The 23,181-nt window shown below is 44.2% G+C and overlaps 1 protein-coding gene and 1 pseudogene across 1 annotated transcript in view; both read left to right on the forward strand.

Annotated features, from left to right (window-relative positions):
- The window catches only part of HSD17B2 (hydroxysteroid 17-beta dehydrogenase 2), an 89,915-nt gene that overhangs the window by 55,202 nt on the left and 11,532 nt on the right, over positions 1-23,181 (forward strand). Inside the window, exons 2-3 of the mRNA XM_019980188.2 lie at positions 5,300-5,512; positions 12,073-12,258. Coding sequence (XP_019835747.1) covers positions 5,300-5,512; positions 12,073-12,258 — 399 coding nt within the window. The remainder of the gene's footprint in view (positions 1-5,299; positions 5,513-12,072; positions 12,259-23,181) is intronic.
- Positions 650-4,763, forward strand: LOC139177248 (gametocyte-specific factor 1-like; annotated as a pseudogene).

Consider the following 23,181-nt stretch of genomic DNA (forward strand, 5'->3'; position numbering starts at 1 on the left):
ACCTGCAACCCTTGCATTGCAAGATGTATTCTTAACCACTGGATCACTAGGGAAGTCCCTCCGGGGAGGTGTTGTTAGCTTTAAAGTCAGATATCTTTTCTAATCACTTGCATATTGATCCTTGAGTTGATTGTTGGTGTGCTCTCTGATTTCCTGAACTTTCTGATTTTTAGGGGCATGCCTGACTGTAGCCCCCAGATGCTGACAAGGCAGTTCTTTCAGGGTTTACAGGACAGACCACCTGGCACAGCCAATGTGAATATGATCTCTTATCTTTAGAGCTGTAGAGACTTAGTAATTGTTACACATTTATTCTGGTATGGCTCAAAGGGTGAGTTTATGTCCACGATGTCTTCATCTTAAAATTTCAGATATCTCTATTTTGTACTTGTGGGTATAAACCAAATTTCTACAGCCCATAATACACTCCAAGTGGGTGGGGTAGACTCGAATCTCAAATTCTGAGATTTTGCCCCCATCCCCACGCTCTGCTGATGCCCAGCCGTGTGTTGCAGGAAGTGGGGGCCCCACCCCCTAACGTCAGGGGCTGGAAGTGAACCGTTGTTGGGGCACAGGGTGTGGACGAAGACCACAGTTGGGAGAGCGTGTCTCAGCTGAGCACTTTGGATTAGTCTCCTTAATTTCCAACATGGAAGAAACTTACATCAATACTCTGAATCCTGAAAAGCTGTTATGATGCCCTTATGATAAAAACCACCAGATCAGAGCCTGCAGGTTTCCTTATCAGTTTATCAAGTGCAGAAAGAATCATCTTGATGTCGCAAACTGACGACTTGTCCCTTCAATGCTCGCCGTCAGGTTCCTTGGGCTGAAATCAGTCATCACATCTCAAGCTGTGATGACAACAGCTGTATTGAGCAGGGTGTAGTCAACCAAAGCAGGAACCTTGGGCAAGAGACTGGCTGAGAGCACAAGGCAGTGCCCTCCTTGCCTAAGACTGGGATAAAGGTTTGTGGGGACAGACCAGCACCCCGTTTGTCTGGGGCACGGCCAACTTCTGTGGCACTGCAAGCAACATTGGAGAAGGCAATGGCACCCCACTCCAGTACTCTTGCCTGGAAAATCCCATGGACGGAGGAGCCTGGTGGGCTGCAGTCCATGGGGTCTCTAAGAGTCGAACACAACTGAGTGACTTCACTTTCACTTTTCACTTTCGTGCATTGAAGGAAATGGCAACCCACTCCAGTGTTCTTGCCTGGAGAATCCCGGGGACGGCGGAGCCTGGTGGGCTACCGTCTATGGGGTCGCACAGAGTCCAACACGACTAAAGTGACTTAGCAGTAGCAGCAGCAGCAGCAGCAGCAAGCAACATAGGAACAGAAGAGTAACCTGGCTTCAGGCATGCACGTTCCCAAGTCTCTGCCGTATGTTCTGCCATGGAAAAACAATGGAACAATAGTAACAATATTCACAGTAACAATAGTTAATCAATTGTCAGACCCTGGAAGACTCTTGGTTCTTCCTGCTACAGTAGGTTCTTCACTTTTTTCTCCTAAGCTAATTATAGAAGGATAAACTGTGACTTTCACACTGACAAGTACTTCTCCCTGCCACTCTGAGTCCTTACTCATTTGATGCAAGAAAGAAGCCTCGTGCTCAGAAGAACTGTTTCAAATAAACCATCATTGTAGATAGCTTGATAATTTGGTTAAGTGCCTGCATCCCAAGATCAGAATTCATATCCCGTTCCACATTAATGAAACAGAATTATCTAAATTTACCTTAAGTTCAGTTCATTTCAGTCACTCAGTCGTGTCTGACTCTTTGCGACCCCATGGACTGCAGCATGCCAGGCCTCCCTGTCCATCACCAACTTCCAGAGCTTGCTCACACTCACGTCCATTGAGTTGGTGATGCCTTCCAACTGTCTCGTCCTCTGTCATCCCCTTCTCCTCCCGCCTTCAGTCTTTCCCAGCATCAGGGTCTTTTCCAGTTCTTCACATCAGATGGCCAAAGTATTGGAGTTTCAGCATCAGTCCTTCCAATGAATATTCAGGACTGAATTCCTTTAGGATAGACTGCTTGGATCTCCTGGCAGTCCAAGGGACTCTCAAGAATCTTCTCCAACACCACAATTCAAAAGCATCAATTCTTCAGGGCTCAGCTTTCTTTATAGTCCAACTTTCACACCCATACAAGACTAGTGGAAAAACCATAGCTTTGACTAGATGGACCTTTGTTGGCAAAGTAATGTCTCTGCTTTTTAATGTGCTGTCTAACTTGGTCATAGCTTTTCTTCCAAGGAGCAAACATCTTTTAATTTCATGGCTGCAGTCATCATCTGCAGTGATTTTGGAGCCCCCCAAAATAAAGTCTCTCACTATTTCCATTGTTTCCCCATCTAGTTGCCATGAAGTGATGGGACCAGATGTTATGAACTTAGTTTTTTGAATGTTGAGTTTTAAGCCAACTTTTTCACTCCTTTTTCACTTTCATCAAGAGGTTCTTTAGTTCTTGTTCACTTTCTGCCATAAGGGTGGTATCATCTGCATATCTGAGGTTATTGATATTTATCTGGGCAATCTTGATTCCAGCTTGTGCTTCATCCAGCCCAGTGTTTCTCATGATGTATGTATGTATGTATTCTATGCATGTAAATTAAATAAGCAGGGTGACAATGTACAGCTTTGATGTACTCCTTTCCCTATTTGGAACCAATCCATTGTTCCATGTCCAGTTCTAACTGTTGCTTCTTGACCTGCATACAGATTTCTCAGGAGGCAGGTCAGGTGGTCTGGTATTCCCATCTTTTAAACAATTTTCCACAGTTTGTTGTGATCCACACAAAGACTTTGGTGTAGTCAATAAAGCAGAAGTAGATGGTTTTCTGGAACTCTCTTGCTTTTTCTATGATCCAACAGATGTTGGAAATTTGATCTTTGGTTCCTCTGCCTTTTCTAAATCCAGCTTGAACATCTGGAAGTTCACAGTTCATGTATTGCTGAAGTCTGGCTTGGAGAATTTTGAGCATTACTTTACTAGCATGTGAGATGAGTGCAATTGTGCGGTAGTTTGAGCATTCTTTGGCATTGCCTTTCTTTGGGATTGGAATGAAAACTGACCTTTTCCAGTCCTGTGGCTACTGCTGAGTTTTCCAAATTTGCTGGCATGTTGAGTGCAATGCTTTCACAGCATCATCTTTCAGGATTTGAAATAGCTCAACTGGAATTCCATCACCTCCACTAGCTTTGTTTGTAGTGATGCTTCACTACAAAGTAAGGCCCACTTAACTTCACATTCCAGGATGTCTGGCTCTAGGTGAGTGATCACACCATTGTGATTACCTGGGTAGTGAAGATCTTTTTTGTATAGTTCTGTATATTCTTGCCACCTCTTCTTAATATCTTCTGCTTATGTTAGGTCCATACCATTTCTGTCCTTTATTGTGCCCATCTTTGCATGAAGTGTCCCCTTGGCATCTCTAATTTTTCTGAAAAAATCTCTAGTCTTTCCCATTCTATTATTTTTCTCTATTTCTTTGCATTGATCACTGAGGAAAGCTTTCTTATCTCTCCTTGCTATTCTTTGGAACTCTGCATTCAAATGGGTATATCTTTCCTTTTCTTCTTTGCTTTTAGCTTCTCTTCTTTTCTCAGCTGTCTGTAAGGCCTCCACAGACAACCATTTTGTCTTTTTGCATTTCTTTTTCTTGGAGATAGTCTTGATCACTGCCTCCTGTACAATGTCATGACCCTCTGTCCATAGTTCTTCAGGCATTCTGTCTATCAGATCTAATCCCTTGAATCTATTTCTCACTTCCACTGTGTAATTGTAAGGGATGTGATTTAGATCATACCTGAATGGTCTAGTGGTTTTCCCTACTTTCTTCAATTTAAGTCTGAAGTTTGCAATAAGGAATTCATGATCTGATCCAGTCAGCTCCCGGTCTTATTTTTGTTGACTGTATAGAGCATCTCCATCTTTGGCTGCAAAGAATATCAATTTGATTTCGGTATTGACCATCTGGTGATGTCCATCTGTAGAGTCTTCTCTTGTGTTGTTGGAAGATGGTGTTTGATATGACCAGTGGATTCTCTTGACAAAATTGTGTTAGCCTTTGACCTGCTTCGTTTTGTACTCCAAGGCCAAATTTGCCCATTACTCCAGGTGTTTCTTGACTTCCTACTTTTGCATTCCAGTACCCTATAATGAAAAGGACATCTTTTTTTGATGACTATAACTCAGATGACCATTATATCTATTACTGAGGGCAAGAATCCCTTAGAAGAAATGGAGTAGCCATTGTAGTCAACAAAAGAGTCCGAAATGCAGTACTTGGATGCAATCTCAAAAATGACAGAATGATCTCTGTTGGTTTCCAAGGCAAACCATTCAATATCATGGTAATCTAAGTCTATGCCCCAACCAGTAATGCTGAAGAAGCTGAAGTTCAACAGTTCTATCAAGACCTACAACACCTTCTAGAACTAAGACCCAAAAAGTTACCTTAAAGAATCCAACTAAAGCAAGCAAGCAATTTGGATTGGAAAAAGTAACTGTGTATTTGTGTTCTCTGAAGCACACGGGCCAAATTCCTTCTAGCATTTACAGGAATGGACCGTTTCTGATTAGTGAAAAAAAAAATTCTGAGATTAGACATATGTTTTGCATATGATCTTATCCTCTGGTTTCACAAAGCAATGCCCTTAGGGATTTCTATCTGGTTTCTGTTGCAGGCGTCTTCCCAGGGTTCAGTGGTTTGGGAGAAGGCCATGGCTAGGGGCAAGCTTTCAAGGAGGTGAGAAGGGCAGGTGGCTAGGAGTCTTCATCTTTCATAATTCATAAGGAATTGGACCCTATAGGTAGCCCCTTCTATTGTCCTCGGTCCACTTTGAAGCAGGACCTGACATTTTGTTATAGCTTTAAAAAGAAAAACCAACTCCAACTTGTTAGTTTGTAATGAAAATTTTACTGAAGACTGTATGGAGGTTATTACAGCAAACACTACACGTAGAGATGAGTGAAAAAGCTTCTGTCAGATGTCTTTTTCTCTGCTACATTCTTTGACCACCTGGACCCCTTCCCTTCATCAGCATTTCTCTTTCCATTTATGTCCCCACCTCAAATTCTTCCTCATCTCCTTTTTTTTAATAAAGAGAAATTTGTCTGTTGTGGCTTCTCTGCCCATTTTCCACTTAGCAAAGGAGAAAACTTCCTCAAGACCCACTCTCTACACAGAACATGGACCATCATAAACAGCATGCAGTGAGTTTTTCTTCAATAATTTCTCCTGCCATTTTAGTCTGAGCCCATTTTGTATTGCTTTGGCCCCTTGCAGGTTGTGATTCTGGGTTTGGCCATGGTTTGGCCAAGTATCTGGACGAGCTGGGCTTCACTGTATTTGCCGGAGTTCTGGATGAACAGGGGTCTGGAGCAGAGGAATTACGAAGAACCTGCTCCAAGAATCTCTCTGTGCTCCAGCTGAACATCACCAACACGCAGGAGATAAAAGCGGCCTACAGCAAAGTGAAGGAGAAGCTGCAGAACAAAGGTACTGCCTTCAGCTACCTGTGCCCTCGACTGCCCTCCATCCTCCTTGCAAATGACCAGCACTGGTTCTAGCCTCTAATTACCACTTCCCTCTAGTCTCAGATGGCATCTGGAGACACCTGCACTGAGCCCCTACCCCTTGCTGGGACCTCTTGCAGATATGAAGACATTGGGAAGGAGTCAGGCATGGTCCTTCCTCAGAACTTACAGAATTCTCCATCTCATTCCCTCCAACCTCTGCTCAGTCACTCTCCTGTTACTTGCTGCCCCTCCACATGTCTTTCCTCTTACTGATACTAACATGTATTAGACTTGAAGTAGCTTCATAATGGAGAAGGCAATGGCAACCCACTCCAGTGTTCTTGCCTGGAGAATCCCAGGGACTGGGGAGCCTGGTGGGCTGCCATCTCTGGGGTTGCACAGAGTCGGACACGACTGAAGCGACTTAGCAGTAGCAGCAGCAGCTTCATAATGGCTGTCTTTCTTAGCCCCTGCCTTTCTCTTCCTCTCCCTTCACAGCCAGGCTCTTTGGAACCCTGCTGCCCAGTTTTCACTTCTTGACACATCTCCCTAAATGGTCTAGCCACGGGGATCAGTCTGTATTATCTTGAACACCAAGTTCTTAACTTCTCTGCAGTGTTTGAATGTGTTGATTACCCTCCCCTCCTTGGGCTTTGGGGGTCTCCAGCCACATCTTGCCCTCTAAGTTCTCTGATCATTCTTTCTGCTTCTCTTATATGAACCTCCTTCCTCTGCCCACCATGCCAGTCCCCTAAGTGTGAGTGTTACTGAGGGCTCTGTCCCCAGACCCCACTCCAAGTTTTCTGGGCTATCCTGTTTCCCTTCCTACACCAGGAATTTTCACCTGGGAAGTGTCTTAAAATACCTATGTGTGAACCCAGGATGGGCTATGTAATTTAGGGGATGCAGTGCAAAATTGCAACTTTATGTGGGGCCCCTTGTTTACAAAATGTTTACAATGTTAAGGTAATGCCAGTGGAAAATTAAACCAAGCTTGAGATCTTTCTGAAGCACAGGTCACACGTCTGTGATTCCCACACAGCCTGGGGACTTTTCCCTAGCAGATTAAATTGGTATCTACAGACAGTAACTCAGCAGATCTTCGCAGCGAGGCTGGTACTGGTGCTCTCCTTTTGCTGGGAAGGTCCACTATAAAGAAGATCCCATTTGGGGGTCCCAGGTATTAGCATATTTTAAAGCTCCTCCAGCAATGCTAATATTCTGCCAGAGCTGAGAAACACTGCCATTTAATCCAGTAATTTCTGAATCTGCATTAACAACATAGCACTCTTTTCAACATCAGGACCTATAGGCATATACAACTGGTTACCAGATATCCCGCCTCAATTTGTCAAAAACGGACCTCATTATTTTTTCCTCTGCTTCTAGTCTGCAAATCAGTTTCCCCTCCTGCATCCGACGACAGAGGCGCTGGCTCAGACACCGGCTGTGCTTAGTTGCTCAGTCATGTCTGACTCTGTGACCCCATGGACTGTAGCCGGCCAGTCTCCTCTGTCTAGGGGGATTCTCCAGGCAAGAATACTGGAGTGGGTTGCCATGCCCTCCTCCAGGGGATCTTCCCAATCCAGGGATCAAACCCAGGTATCCTGCAGGCGAATTCTTTACTGTCTGAGCCACCAGGGAAGCCCAGGCACTGCCACCTAATCAGTCATTCAAGCCAAACAAGCTGGGTTCACTTAGGCCTGCAGCTTACCCTTGATTTCTGCATCCTGTTGGTCCTGAGTCCTGTCAATTCTATGTCCTAGATCTTTATCATCCCGCCCCTTCCTATTATCCCTGGGGAGCTATGGTTTAACTGGGACCCTCATCTCCCACCGAGCTCTGTTTGTAATTGGATTTCCTTCCCCATTGCTTTCCAGATGGAGAGTGGTCTTTACAATGTGCACATCTTAGAGTATCATCCATCTCCTTTGATAAACTGAGCCTCCATGTCTTGGGCTCCTCCTATGAGCCAGGCATATGCTTTGTCTTACTGAACAGTTCTGTGGTCCTCCATTCACCATCAAACACCTTCACAGGGATTCTAAGACCTTTCAGGAGAATAGCCCTTGCCAATTCATCTGCAATATCTGCTGTTCCACTCAGTAAATGATGAATGGTTTCCAGAATAGAATGTTCTAGTTCATGACTTTGTACCTTCAGCTTCCTCTTACCCGAACTTCCCTCTTGCCTCCACTTCATTTCTCTAGACTTTTGCCTTTGTCCAACCACACACTCTACAGGAGATCTAGCTCAAATGTAACAGTAATCCAGGCTACATCATTCACTTCCTCTTCTGGAAATTCACTCTTTACCCCTTGCATACACCCTCATTACTGCATTATTATACAAATATGTCCATCTCCCACTCCTCACCACAGGGTTTCTTAAGAACCAAAACTATGTTTCCATCAGGATTCTTTCAGATACAAGTGACATAACCAATTCAAAACTGCTAAAGCATAGTTCAGTTCAGATGTTAAGAAAGATTCATAGTTCAGTTCAGTCACTCAGTCCTTTCTGACTCCCTGTGACCCCATGAACCGCAGCATGCCAGGCCTCCCTGTCCATCACCAACTCTCAGAGTTTGCCAAACTCATGTCCATTGAGTCAGTGATGCCATCCAACCATCTCATCCTCTGTCGTCCCCTTTTCCTCCTGCCTTCAATCTTTCCCAACATCAGGATCTTTTCAAATGAGTCAGCTCTTTGCGTAAAGGGAATGCATTGTGCTTACATAACTAAAAAGACCCGTTGGTTTCAGGCATGTCTGGATCCAGGCACTCAAGCAATGTCATCAGGATCCAGCCTCTCTTAATTAGCTTCGCTTTCTCCTGTTATGGCTTCACTTGGGGGTTTTCCATGAAGGCCTCAAGGACTTCCTCCTTATGTCCTCTTCACAGCTGATCTACCCAGAAAAAAGAAACGAATATAGTTGTTTTCTAGAAAGGTAATTTTCCTGGCCTTGTCTTTTGCTGTCCCTTTTATTGACTTGATGGTGTCTTGTTAGGAGATATTCAATATACACCATCTAGAGAGGCCCAGCGGGACAGTATTGGCCACAATGAATGATAAAGTAGTACTTCTTGAAATGCTAATAACAGTGCCAGTGTCCTGGGATGAAAGGATCCAATCAGTACGCTTTCCAAGGTGTGAGCATTTGGAAAACACTTTACATGCTGTTTGGGGGCCTGCATTCTGGAGAACAGTCCTTACTGAGGCAGAGTTACCAATATACCAATTCAACACCAATACAGAATTTCCTGTTCTCGTGGTCTCTCTCGACTTCAGCCTCTCAAGTCAAACAGAAAGTGGAGCGGTAGAACAGGTTCATTTAAAATCACAAAGAAGGATGTTTGCTAAAGAACCCTCCAGGCCACGTGGATAAACCAGAAAACCTCAGCTCCTGTAAGAGGGCCAGCAACTGTGCGGTGTCCCTACATAGCAGATTTTAAAATTAGCATGAACATATTGTTCATTATTGCCTGTGTGTTCATTATTGCCTGGTGTCTGTGTACTCAGTAGTGTCTGACCCTTTGTAACCCCTATGGACTATCGCCTGGCAGATTCCTTTGTGTGTGGGATTCTCCAGGTGGGAATACTGCAGTGGGTTGCTGCACCCTGCTCCAGGTGAATCTTTCTGACCCAGGGATTGAACCTGTGTCTCCTGTGTCTCTTGCATTGCAGGTGGATTCTTTTAACGTGAGCCATAGGGAATCCCTTTGTTCGTTATTAATATTAATTTTAAAAAAACTATTATGAAGCCCTACGGGTATAATAGGTTTATTGGCCAGATTAGAATTCTATGGCAGGAGTTGGCAAGATGTGGCCCTGCCTTTTTTTTTTTAACTATTTTATTTTGAAAAATAGTAGATTCACTCTTTGCCAAGCCTCCCCCAGTGTTAAAATCTTGCATAACTGTAGTACAATATCAAAACCAGGAAATTGGCCCTGGTGTAATCCCCAGAGTTCATTCAGATTTCATCAGCTATACATGCAAGTGCATGTGTGTGTGTGTGTGTGTGTGTGTGCGCTTGCTTGCAATTTCATAATGTGTAGTTTTGTGCAATATCATCCCACTCAAAATACAGAACTGTTTCATCACCACCAGACCCATCACGTTACCTCTGAAGAGCCATATTCTCATCCTTAACCTGCTCTCTATCTCTTTCAGTTCAGTTCAGTTCAGTCGCTCAGTCGTGTCCGACTCTTTGCAACCCCATGAATTGCAGCACGCCAGGCCTCCCTGTCCATCACCAACTCCCGGAGTTCACCCAGACTCACGTCTATCTCTTTAACTTTGTCATTTAAAGAGTATTTTATAAAGATATATAGATTATTATATAAATCTGCCACCTGTTTTTGCATATCCTGTGAGCTCAGGATGGTGTTTATATTTTTAAATGGTTAAAAGAAATCAGAATAAGATTTTTTTGGACACACGAAAGTTATATGGGATACAAATGTCAATGTCCCTATTGTTTTATTGGAACGTAGCCACTCCTGTTCATTTACAGATTGTCTGTGGCTGCTCACACTGTAATGGCAGAGTTCAGTGAGTAGGACTTGAATGTTAAAGCTTTTACTATCCAGCCTTTTACAGGATACGTTTGGCGGTCCATGTCATAGGGCATTCTCAAGCTGCCACCTGTATGTTTGACTGGTCAAAGGTATGCATCAGGCTGAGGCAATTAAAACCATCACTTGGAGGGATTAGCTGAAGGCATCCTCTCCTATCACCAGCCTCCTAATAGCTGTAGAGCCCTTACTGCATGCCAGGCATCCTCTCACTTACCGCTCCCAGTTATTACTGCCTGTAAATGTCAGACCACCAACTCAGCTGTGCAAGAAATGTAACTTGATTTTCTATAAGTCAACTCAATTTCTATCTTGAGCCATGTGGCAAAAACCATGTCAGTCGTTTGGAGCTTTCTCTCATTTCCCCAGGGTGGCATCCTAAATTCCTAGGGACGGGCCATTACATCTTTGATGGCCAGTGCTTCGTGCTGGACTCTGCTGAGACTCTGTCCAGTCCTCATGCAGGTTGGCTGCTACTTGCCTCTTTGAAGTTAGGGCTGGTGTCAACTGCCGTTTCTGTGCCTCTCCGAGCATGGAGGCTCATTCTGCTCCTCTATATCCCAGGGGTTCTCACACGTGGGCATGCATCTCACACTTGGGCACGTCATGTCACAATGCTGAGCTTCAACAGTAATTTCTGATCATCAGTGTCTGAGCCAGCAGGTCTGAGATGGGGCTCCAGTATTTGCATGTCTAACAAGTTCCCAATTACTGCTGCTGGTCTGGACCACACCTTGAGAACCATTGGTCTGAACACTGCAGTGGCTCAGGGAACTCAGAGAATCTGCTTCAGGTCTATCTAGCTGAACATGCCCCAGCTCCTGTCGCCTCTGTTCCTCCCAGGTGACTCACTTGTGCTCCACACCCTCCTCCCCACAAAGCACGTGGAGCTTCTGTATTACCACTCTTCTGCCATTTAGGGCAATGACTCCGAAGCTTGGTTGTACACTGGAATCATCTATGTAGGGAATTTAAAAAATGGCTAATGCCAAGATCCTCTTTTTTTACTACCCCACAGTTGCTGCTCTAATTGGCTGCGGTATGGCCTGGGTGTCAGGGTTTTAAAAAGCTCCCCAGATGATTTTAATGTGCAGTCAAGGCTGAAAAATCACCAGTTGTGGACAGTGGTTCTCCAAGTGAGGTCCAGGCCTGTAGTGTCAGCATCACCTGGGAACTTGCTAGAGATGCACATTGTCAGGCCTCACACCCCAGACATCCCCAATCAGTTTCTCTGGAGCTGGATCCTAGGCACCTGTGAGTGAACAAGCTCTCCTTGTGATTCCGGTCAGTCAGGGGATCAGGCTGGCTGGGGAAGGGAGCAGAGCTCAAGGACTCTGCAGTCTTCTTAGCTCTTGGCATTTCTGCTCTGGTTTTCCTGTTTCCTTGTACTAGGGGAACTTTTCCAGTCAAAGGGAAGACAGAATCTTATTTTGTTGCACTGCATGTAAGACACGTTGTCTTAAATCTGCATGTCCTAGAGACATCATTCTGTCTCCACATACTCCTTTGAGGGAGAAACACGAGGCAGATTTGGAATAAACTTTGAGGCAAAAGAATATACCTCCATAAAACCATTTCTTAATCTTTCAAAAGTATTCAAGGAGAGTAAGGTTTTTTCCTTTTCAAGACTTTTTTTTTTTTTAAATGTGGGCCATATTTAAACTCTTAATTGAATTTGATACAGTATTGCTTCTGTTTTATGTTTTGGCTTGGGCCATGAGGCATGTGGGATCTTAGTTCCCTAAGAAAGGATTGAACCCACACCCACCTTGCATTGGAAGGTGAGGTCTCAACCACTGGGCCTCCAGGGAAGTCCCAAGACAAAGGTGTGAGAGTTGAAGTGATCTCTTGCCCAGATCTCAAGTCTCAAATGGGTCCTTTTGACTTAGAAGCTTGAAGGATTAAAAATCATCCCACTCTCTTGGTATTGCCCGATCTCAGAGTTGTTCCTTTCTGTCCTCAGGACTGTGGGCTGTGATCAACAACGCCGGAGTCCTTGGCTTACCAACCGATGGGGAACTCATTCCCATGACCGAATACAAACGATGCATGGCCGTGAACTTCTTCGGGGCTGTGGAAGTCACGAAGGTGTTTCTGCCTCTTCTTAGAAAATCCAAGGGGAGGCTGGTGAATATCAGCAGCATGGCAGGTGAGCTTGCCTTTCCACCACAAGGTTGTGGGTGCCAGTCCTGCAAGATGCAGCTCGTAGCATTCTTTGTGGGCTGAACAAGAAAACAAGACTCTCATGGAGGGCTGGGTGAAGATTAGTCAAATCCTGTGTTTGCCTTTGATCTTAGTACAAAAGCTTTCTTGTACTGACTCTTACCTATCTTCTAACTCATCTGTTCATTATTGGGGATTTAGGGTTCTCACATATCCTCACAGCATGACTGCTAATGCACAAGCTTCCTAGATTTGGCCAGGAATCCCTGCATACAGTTCACATCAGCGTGACAGAGGACCTGTGTTTTCCAGCCTCCCAGCGTCTGCACCCTCTGTCCTTCCTTGGACAATGAGTAGGCACATGTCTTCACTCTTCTGGCACTGTCAGTGATCCGTATCTCTGTTGGCTAACAACTAGCATTTTCCATAACATTATTCTCACTGTTTTGCAATCTCAAGATAGTTGGGACAGGGTGTGACATTTGATGGCTCATCTCTCTCCATTTCAAAGGGCAGATAGCTAACAAGTCAAGGGTTTAACATCTCCCTTCCATAAAAAATTGCTCATGCAGGTGATGTCAAATTCTTTCTCCTAGAATAGATATTTCCAAACTGGGGTTCTTGATACCAAAACCAGACAAAGACAACACAAAAAAAGAAAACTACAGGCCAATATCACTTATGAACATAGATGCAAAAATCTTAAACAAAATTTTAGCAAACAGATTTCAGCAACACATCAAAAAGCTCATTCCCCATGATCAAGTTGGGTTTATCCCAGGGATGCAAAGATTCCTCAATATATGCAAATCAATCAATGTGATACACCATATTAACAAATTGAAAGATAAAAACCATGTGATAATCTCAATAGATGCAGAAAAAGACTTTGACAAAATTTAGCACCGATTTGTGATTAAAATTCTTCAAAACATGGGCATAGTAGGAACCTACCTCAGCATAGTAAAGGCCATATATGATAAACCTACAAACTGGGGTTCCTCAGAACCTTAGTAGGCTTTGAGTGGTGTCCAGGGGGTTGTTGGGGGAAGTCACTGTGTGGGTAAGTGGGAAGCCTAGAGGATGGGCTCTAAACTCCAGGATCCTGTCTTTGCGTAGAGGAATGCCAATCTTCACTGTTGGCTCAGTTGGCTCTGAGTAAGATTTTTTTTTAAAATAAAAGTCCATCTATTTGTTCATCTGATTTGGGTTTCTTTACGTTTCAAGGGGGAAGGTTTTTTGTTTTTTTGTATTTTTTAGATAATTAATATTGTCCCTGATATTTTCTTCCCTGGCTCTAACTTAGCAACTTCCTTGAATTTTACAGCTATTTGAGTGTGTTGCTAACATTGCTACTTTCCCTGGTGGCTCAGACAGTAAAGAATCTGCCTGCAATGCGGGAGACCCAGGCACAATCCCTGGGTCAGGAAGATCCCCAGGAGAAGGGAATGGCAACCCGCTCCAGTATTCTTGCCTGGAGAATTCCATGGACAGAGGAGCCTGGCAGGCTACAGTCCATGGGGTCGCAGAGTTGGACACGACTGAGTAACTAACACTTTCAACATTAACACTGCTGGTTGCAAGGAAGGAAGGAAAGAAGGAAGGAAAAGAGGGAGGGAGGAGGGGAAAGGATGGAGAGAGAGAGGTCTAAGTTGGTTAAGAGCAACGAGTGTTGTATTTTAACTTTTATGAGAACCCCAAAATATTTCCAATTTTTTTGCTAAAGCAAACCAATCCTGAGAAAACACATTGGCAGTACTTCACCCTTATCTTTCTTCTGAATTTAGCCTTTACATTTTTGACCTCTGCAAAAACTTCAATTTTCTCAGTCTGGTACTTCTAGAAGTCTCACATGCTCCTTTGCCTCATTCATTCAACAAATATTTACTGAAATGACCTGTCATTGCCTTTTGCCTGACACAGTGACAAGGAAGTTTTTCTCTTCCTCTGTTCTCAACTTTGAGCTGCTCATTCGTTCATAAGATTTTATTTTACATTTCACTAATATGCACACTATCTGTTATGGGCCCAGTGTCTGGCAGGAAGTAAAAGCTCAATTAATAAATGGAAAAATGCAAGGGTGCAAAGGAATGGAAACATGGATGAATGAATAGACAAGTGATGAATTTATACTACGAGGATGTCCATTCATACATCTTCAACTTGGCCTCTAAAACTTTTCTAAGCCTTAAAAAAAAAAAAAAAAAAAAAAAGGCCATGCCACATGGCATGTAGGGTCTTAGTTCCCTGGCCAGAGATCAAACCTGCACACCCTGCATTGGAGGCACAGAGTCGTAACCTCTAGACCACCAGGGAAGTCCTTAAGCCAAGACTTTGAACTGACTTGTCACATGTTTGGGTTTCCCTGGTGGCTCAGGCAGTAAAGAATATGTCTGCAATGCAGGAGACCCTGGTTTGACTCTTGGATTGGAAAGATCCCCTGGAGAAGGGAATAGCAACCCACTCCAGTATTCTTGCCTGGAGAATTCCATGGGACAGAGGAGACTGGTGGGATACAGTCCTTGGGGTCGCAAAGAGTCGGACATGACTGAGCAACTAACAATTTCACTTATCACATGTTTCCATTAGAGGAAAATTTTTGAGTATTAAATCACACATCTCACTCCTATTCTCACCACTAGACATGCAAAACCTTTACACCTAGCCTTAATTATTTCCATTCCATTATTTTACCATCATCATCAAGTCAACATGTTTGAAGCTAAACTTGCTGCTAGCAACTCAAAAGTTTGCTCTCTTAACTTCTTTCTGTTCATCTCCTGGTCTTCAGGTTTCAGAGCTTTGAGCTTTCTTTGGTTTGTTTATCCCTGTGCCTTTCTCTCCTTTGCTCTTAGCCAGTCACTCACCGGAGCCTCTCACTCCATCCACGAGGATGCGTGGAGTCTTCCTTCATCACACCCAGCTCCAAATCCTTATGTTTCAGGGAAAATCCAGCAGTGGGTTCATTTACAGGACTCAGAAGTCACCCAGGGTATTTTATAAAGTTGTTAGAACAATAGCACGAAATCAGGGCAGACAGGAAGCATATGTCCTTGACAGCGCAGGCGTTTGTAAGAAGACAGGAGCCAAAGATCTTAAACCATACATACAGTTTACCTTATCGATGAGGAGCAGAGGAATTCAGCAGAATTCCTTGCACTTTGCTGATGAGTGTTTTGCAGAACAATGGAAGAGATTTTAAGCAAGGAGAAAAGAGGCTAGACTGTAACACAAGAATCAGAAAAGTCACAGGATGTGTAAAAGACACTATATAGCCTACTACTAATCCACAGAAATTAACATCCAAGATGATGACAGCTTGACGATGAGTCTCTTGGCAAAGCTAATGCAATAGTAATTTTGGAAAATGTACTTATATGGAAGTACATGCTGGTCTTTTTCTCATTTTGAAGATGGAGGTATGAAGAGAGAGAGAGAGAGCCAGTCACTAATAAGTGTTCTCCAAAGTTCTCCCGGGAGCTCCTGGCTGCCCTGACCCTTCAGGTTGTCTTGAGCTTGGCACCTTGGCCACCCTCTGCATGACAAGAATATCATGTAGATTTATCATGGAAGTTTGCATCAGCCAGGAGGAGCTAAGCTGGAACTGATAACTCTGTTCCATTTATTCAAAGCTGCATAGCAAGTAACCCCAAAGACAGTGTCTCACGATACTGTGAATAGACAACTGGTCTGGTAGAGAATAATGATCTCTCAGATATATCCATGCCATGATTCCCTGAACCTGAATTATGTGACCTTACCTGGCAAAAGGGACTTTGTAGGTATGATTGAGTTAAGGATCTGAAAGGCAGAGATCATCCTGAGTTATCTAGGTGGGTCTGATGTGGTTACAAGAATCCTTATAAGAGGGAGGCAAGAGGGTCAGAGTCAAAGAGTGGTTGGAAGATGGACAGTTGTGACCAATAGAACTGATGTTAAAGTACTTAGAGTGGTGCGTGGCATATAGTAGACATCTAACAGATGTTAATAATTATTAGGAAGCATCCATTAGGCATTATGGAGAAGGAAATGGCAACCTACTCCAGCATTCTTGCCTGGAAAATGCCATGGACAGAGGAACTTGGCAGGCTGTAGTCCATGGGGTCAGAGTCAGACATGACTTAGCAATTACACAAACAGCTATTGGGTTTTAGACATTTTGGGGATGCCATCAGATATATGATCCCAACAACCCCGCAAAGCATTAGTATCCTCCTTTTGCAGTTGTGAAAATCAAGTTTCATAACAGTTATATAACCAGCCCTGCAGCTAGAACTGGAATTGAACTTTGGCCCCATGTTCTGATGCACCAAGTCACTGCCTCTCCCACTGATTCAGGTGGGATCTTGTGTTAACATCATGTCAGAGACTTTTCCCAAAGGATCACCTCTACCATGTTCCTCTGCCTATTAATCTGCAAGCTTTAGCCTCGCCCCCATATCCAGGTGTAAAGACAGTCAGTAGACAGGAAGTTCCAGGATTGGGGCAGGGCAGGAACATTGCTTCTTTAAAGACTTCTCCAGGAGATGCACACAAGAGTCGATCGCATTACGAATACACCCTTCCCTCCTACATCTCCTCCTCTCCAAAGAAAGCAACAAGAAACAGAAAGAACAAGTGAGGCAGCATGTAGCTATATAGATAGAATCAGGTTTCAAAAAGGAGAGAAAGCCAGGAAGCTGAGTGGGGATAAACTGCATAGGTTTTGATCCTGTCTTTCCTGCTGACAGTGGAGTGACCCAGGACAAAGTCCTGAATCTGAGCTGCAGCTAGTGCATTTTACAAAGGGGATAAAAATGATTGTTCCTTCTTAGGGCCATGGTGAGATGGAATGAAATGACATGGATTTAAGCATCAGCCTTGAACCTGGCGTGTAGTAGAGTAAGAGACTCAAAGGCCGTCCACCATGAAGAGGCTGGCTCTGTGTGCCCCTGTGGCTTTTCATCTTGCCCACTGCTGGCATCAGCACGCCTGACTGTGACACTACCTGGCATTTCATTCTGCCGCTTCCTATCACACACGATAGCTCCTGGGCGGATAAGCCCAGTAGGTCACGACTTCCAGATTTGACCACAACCTACCCAGGAGGACATTTACCCCTGCCCTGTAAGCAAGTTCGTTTCTCATCCCTCCCACAGAATAGGATAGCTCTTTAACCTAAATCTCGGCAAGGCAGTTTGATAAATATTTAACCAAGGATTGAAGGAAGGGAGAGATGACTGATTGATGGGACAAAGGGCAGGTGAAAAATCTTTATGATTGAGAGGCCTGAAAGTCTTTTCTGGCCAGCTGTCCTCTTAAGAAATTGCAAAGCAAATACCTGTGTTATGTTGCAAGCTGTACGTGAGTGAGAACAGCTAAAAGCAAACCTTATCAAAACGACTCAGGCCTCAGGGATTTTGAGCCGGTTGTGCTCTGAACTGTGCTCTTGTATTACTAGCTGGGTGATCTGAGGGCAGGCCACCCCACTTGTCTATGGGTCCCTTTCATCTCCTGTCATGACAGGGTGGCACAGCACCTGAGTCGAAGGCAGCATTTCCAGCCTCCACATTATTGATAATGTGGGGAGGCTAATTCTTTCTGTGGGGGGCTGTCTGATGCACCGCAGGATGTTTAGCAACATGTGTTCTTGGTTCACTAGATGTAAGTAGTAGCCACCCACAGCGCTGAGAAACCCTCAGATATTACCACGTGGCCACTGGGGGTGGGGGTGGGGTGCAGAAGCACCCCCAGTTGAGAACTTCTGGTCTCAACCATAGAGCTAAATGCACTGTGGGTTCTGAGCACTTAGCACAGTTGCAGAAGGCACTCTAGTAACAGGGATCTCTCTACTGAGAGATAGTGATGATTGCCCAAGTCGACTAAAAAGATGCACACCTTGAGAGGTGCGAGTTGAGCTTTATTGCCAGCAAAATGAGGACTGCAGCCCGGAAGGCAGCAGCTCGGATAGTTCTTAGAGACTGCTCCAAAAGAGGTAGTAGGGGAAGGCCAATATATAAGATTTTGGTGAAGGGGGGAGTTCAATACCATTAAGCATTCATTTACAAAAAGGTTTCTGCTAGTTGAGAGGATCTGATGTCACCATGAAGGGATTTATTGCTTTTCTAGATATGAGGAGATGCAAAGGTTGAGGTTATAAAATCTGTTCCTAAAACATCTATCTAAAGACCCATGCCATCAGGGGCACAGAGTGCCTTACTCCACCCTGAACTTCCTCAGCGGGTGTTAAAGGTCAACAGTTGCAACAGTGCAGGGTTCAGTCTCCATTGAGGCAGATGGTGAATGCCCTTGTTCTTCAGTCGTTCGCAGCGATCTTGGCAAGTGCCGATTTGTAGTTGACACCCATCACATCAAGCTGTTTAAAAATGTGTGAAAAACTTTGCACCAGGGTCCTTGGCCTCACAGAGAGTCTTACAAGTCTACAAATTACAGGCAGATCCAACCTTGAGTTCAGTTTGACTTAGTCCATGTGGTGGTTTGGTCACTAAGTCATGTCCAACTCTTGTGACCCCAGGGACTGTAACCCGCCAAGCAACTCTGTCCATGGGGCTTCCCAGGTGAGGATACTGAAGTGGGTTGCCATTTCCTTCTCCAGCAGATCTTCCAACCCAGGAATTGAACCCCATGTCTCCTGTCCTGCAGGCAGATTCTTTACTGACTGAGCCACCAGGGAAGCCCTAGTCGGTAGAAATTGACTATGGGATCATGCCTGGATTTTTTTCCCCCCCTTGTTGAACTAGCTGCCTTAAGGGAACCATCTGGCAAATCATTCAGCCAGTCTCAGTTGCTCAGTAATGTGAGAAGAAGCCAAAGATGAGATCTACTTCCTCAAAACTAGCCAGAGCAAGCACAGGACAATGGGGGAGAGGGGAGAGCAAGATGGAGTGAACATCTTCGTGCTGAGTTTAATTAGATACTTACATACTTCAAGTCATTCATTTCTAACATCTACAGGATGCACAGACTAATTCCTTTTAGATCAAGAACACTCTAGCCCAGAATCATCCATCTACAGGATGCAGAGACTAATTCCTTTTGGATCAAGAACACTCTAGCCCAGAATCATCCAGCTGGTAAGCAGTGGAGTCAGGGTTGGTACCCAGGTCTGTTTTTTGACTCCAAATTCTGTGTTCCTCTCACTCTTCCAGACTACCAAACAAGGATACCAGGCAAAAATGGGGGGCAAAATAACCCCCAAAACAAACAGAAAAACCACAGACCCTAACTCCAGCGTGTTTAAGCAATGATGAGGAAGTGTCAGCAGTTTAGGGCTGTCGCCTACGTCAGTGCTTCTCAAACGCTGTGTACGGTGATCGCCTAGTTGGTGTTGTTCAGTCACTCAGTCGTGTCTGGCTCTCTGTGACCCCATGGACTGCAGCACGCCAGGCTCCCCTCTCCTTCACTATTTCCACGAGTTTGCTCAAACTCATGTCCATTGAGTCGGTGATGCCATCCAACCATCTCATCCTCTGTTGCCCTCTTCTCCTTTTGCTTTTAATTTTCCTCAGCATCAGGGTCTTTCCCAATGAGTCTGCTCTTTGCATTGGGCGGCCCTGTTAAAATGAAGGATTTGACCGAATTGGTCTGAGAGGGCCTAAGAGTCTGTATTTCGTAACTAGTTCCTAAGTGAATGCTACTGGTCCCTGGACAATTTTTTTAAACTTTGGATGCATTAATATCAGCAAGAGGGCTACTTAAAAACAATGACAGGAAGCCAAAACTTAAATGAGGTAATATTTCACACCCACTAGGGTGATGTCATGAAAAATCAGAAAACAACACTTGATCTGCCAGGATATGGAGGAAGTGGAATGCTCCTGAATTGCTGGTGGGAATGTAACATGGTGCACCCTCTGTGGAAAACATTTGGCAGTTCCTCAATAAATTAAATTGGAGAAGGAAATGGCAACCCATTCCAGTGTTCTTACCTGGAGAATCCCAGGGACTGGGGAGCCTGGTGGGCTGCCGTCTATGGGGTCGTACAGTCATGCTTCACACAACTGAAGCAACTTAGCAGCAGCAGCAATAAATTAAACATAGAGTTACAGTATGACTCAGCAATTTTACTCCTAAGTGCATACTTGAGAGAACAGAAAACAGGTGTTCAAACAAAAACTTGTACACAGGTCTTCATAGCATCATTATTTACAATAGCTAGAGATGGAAACAATCCAAATGTCCATCAACTGATGAACGTAACGTGATCTGTCCACACAATGGAATATTATTAATCCACAAAAAGGAGCAAAGCGCTGATCCACTGAAGGGTGAACCTTGAGAAGATTGTGCTAAGTGACAGAGGCCAGCCGCAAAAGGCCACATCTTGGGATAGTCCTATTCATGTGGAATGTCCAACACAGGCAGTCCCATAGAGACAGAAAGCAGGTTAGTGGTTCTCAGGGCCTGGAGGGAAAAGGTGTGAGAGGTGACTTCTTAATGGTCACGGGGTGTCCTTTTGGGGCATTGAAAATACAGAACCAAATAGTGCTGTTGGTTGTGCAATATTGTAAACATACTAAAAGCCACTGCATTGTACACCTTAAAAGGGTTAGATGGTCAAACGTAAGACCAGAAACTATAAAACTCCTAGAGGAGAACATAGGCAAAACACTCTCCGACATACATCACAGCAGGATCCTCTATGACCCACCTCCCAGAATATTGGAAATAAAAGCAAAAATAAACAAATGGGACCTAATTAACCTTAAAAGCTTCTGCACATCAAAGGAAACTATTAGCAAGGTGAAAAGACAGCCTTCAGAATGGGAGAAAATAATAGCAAATGAAGCAACTGACAAACAACTAATCTCAAAAATATACAAGCAACTCCTACAGCTCAACTCCAGAAAAATAAATGACCCAATCAAAAAATGGGCCAAAGAACTAAATAGACATTTCTCTAAAGAAGACATACAGATGGCTAACAAACACATGAAAAGATGCTCAACATCACTCATTATCAGAGAAATGCAAATCAAAACCACTATGAGGTACCATTTCACACCAGTCAGAATGGCTGCGATCCAAAAGTCTACAAATAATAAATGCTGGAGAGGGTGTGGAGAAAAGGGAACCCTCTTACACTGTTGGTGGGAATGCAAACTAGTACAGCCACTATGGAGAACAGCGTGGAGATTCCTTAAAAAACTGGAAATAGAACTGCCTTATGATCCAGCAATCCCACTGCTGGGCATACACAGTGCGGAAACCAGAAGGGAAAGAGACACGTGTACCCCAATGTTCATCGCAGCACTGTTTATAATAGCCAGCACATGGAAGCAACCTATATGTCCATCAGCAGATGAATGGATAAGAAAGCAGTGGTACATATACACAATGGAGTATTACTCAGCCATTAAAAAGAATACATTTGAATCAGTTCTAATGAGGTGGATGAAACTGGAGCCTATTATACAGAGTGAAGTAAGCCAGAAGGAAAAACATAAATACAGTATACTAACGCATATATATGGAATTTAGAAAGATGGTAACAATAATCCGGTGTACGAGACAGCAAAAGAGACACTGATGTATAGAACAGTCTTCTGGACTCTGTGGGAGAGGGAGAGGGTGGGAAGATTTGGGAGAATGGCATTGAAACATGTAAAATATCATGTAAGAAACGAGTTGCCAGTCCAGGTTCGATGCACGATACTGGATGCTTGGGGCTAGTGCACTGGGACGACCCAGAGGGATGGTATGGGGAGGGAGGAGGGAGGAGGGTTCAGGATGGGGAACACATGTATACCTGTGGCGGATTCATTTTGATATTTGGCAAAACTAATACAATTATGTAAAATTTAAAAATAAAATAAAATTAGAAAAAAAAAAGGGTTAGATGGTGAATTTTACATTTTGTGTGTTTTATCACAGTAAGAAAAATATCCTGCTCTCACCCCCAGAATTTCTGATTCAGTGGGTCTGGAGTGGGACCCGAGGGCTTGCACTTCTAATAGACTCCCAGCTGCTGCCGCTGCTTCTCAATCACACTTTGAACAAGGTCTTAGATACTTCTGAACAGTTTGTTAAATCCCCAGGGACTGGGGAGATGCTATTAATCTCAAATTTCTGTTATCCATACCTAAATGAGGTAAGCAAACCTACCTCTCCTGGGTTGGTCTGTGTTCTTTTTTTTTTTTTTTTTCCTTTTGGCTGCACTTCGTAGCATGCAGAACTTCCCCAACGAGGGGATCAAACCCTTGTCCCCTGCAGTGGAAGCATGCGATCTTTACCATGGGACCACCATGGAAGCCCTGGTCTGTGTTCTTGAGTTGGAAAGGTGCAATATAGTAATGAACTTTGTTCCTTTTTTGGGGCAGGGTGATGGAGGTGGGGATTCTTAGATCCCTGACCAGGGATTTAACCCTGGCCCTCAGCAGAGAAGCCCTAACCCCTGGACTGCCAGGGAATTCCCTGGACTCTGTTACTTGAAATGACTCACTTGACCTTGGAGGAAGCAGAAACCAGCTAGGAACCCTCACTGCTTTCTCCCAAGACAAGGTCATGAGAGTACTGTCTTGGGAAGATATTAGAGAATGAGAATGCTGCTGTGGATATGGGACCCTGGTACCCCTATAAATGTGTCCTGCGCCTGGTCCCAAATCGCAGAGAAGAGTTTCCCAGACACCAACAAGCAATGCTCGGATACCAGCAGGGTGCCTACAATGCAACTCAATTCTGACGCTTTCTACCTGGATAGAGCATCAGGTCCCGCTGGTTGAGGGCTCAGTCCTATAGGACTGTTCCCCCAACCACCCGCCCATCCCCACTTTGGATTCAATTCTAACATCTATCTGCAAGATGCAGAGACTAATTCCTTTTAGATTAAGCACATTGTAGCCCAGGATCATCCAGCTGGTAAGCAATGGAATGAGGGTTGGTACCTAGGTCTTTTACTCTAAATTCTCAC

Source organism: Bos indicus, chromosome 18, assembly GCF_029378745.1.
Source record: "Bos indicus isolate NIAB-ARS_2022 breed Sahiwal x Tharparkar chromosome 18, NIAB-ARS_B.indTharparkar_mat_pri_1.0, whole genome shotgun sequence".
Lineage (NCBI taxonomy): Eukaryota > Metazoa > Chordata > Mammalia > Artiodactyla > Bovidae > Bos > Bos indicus.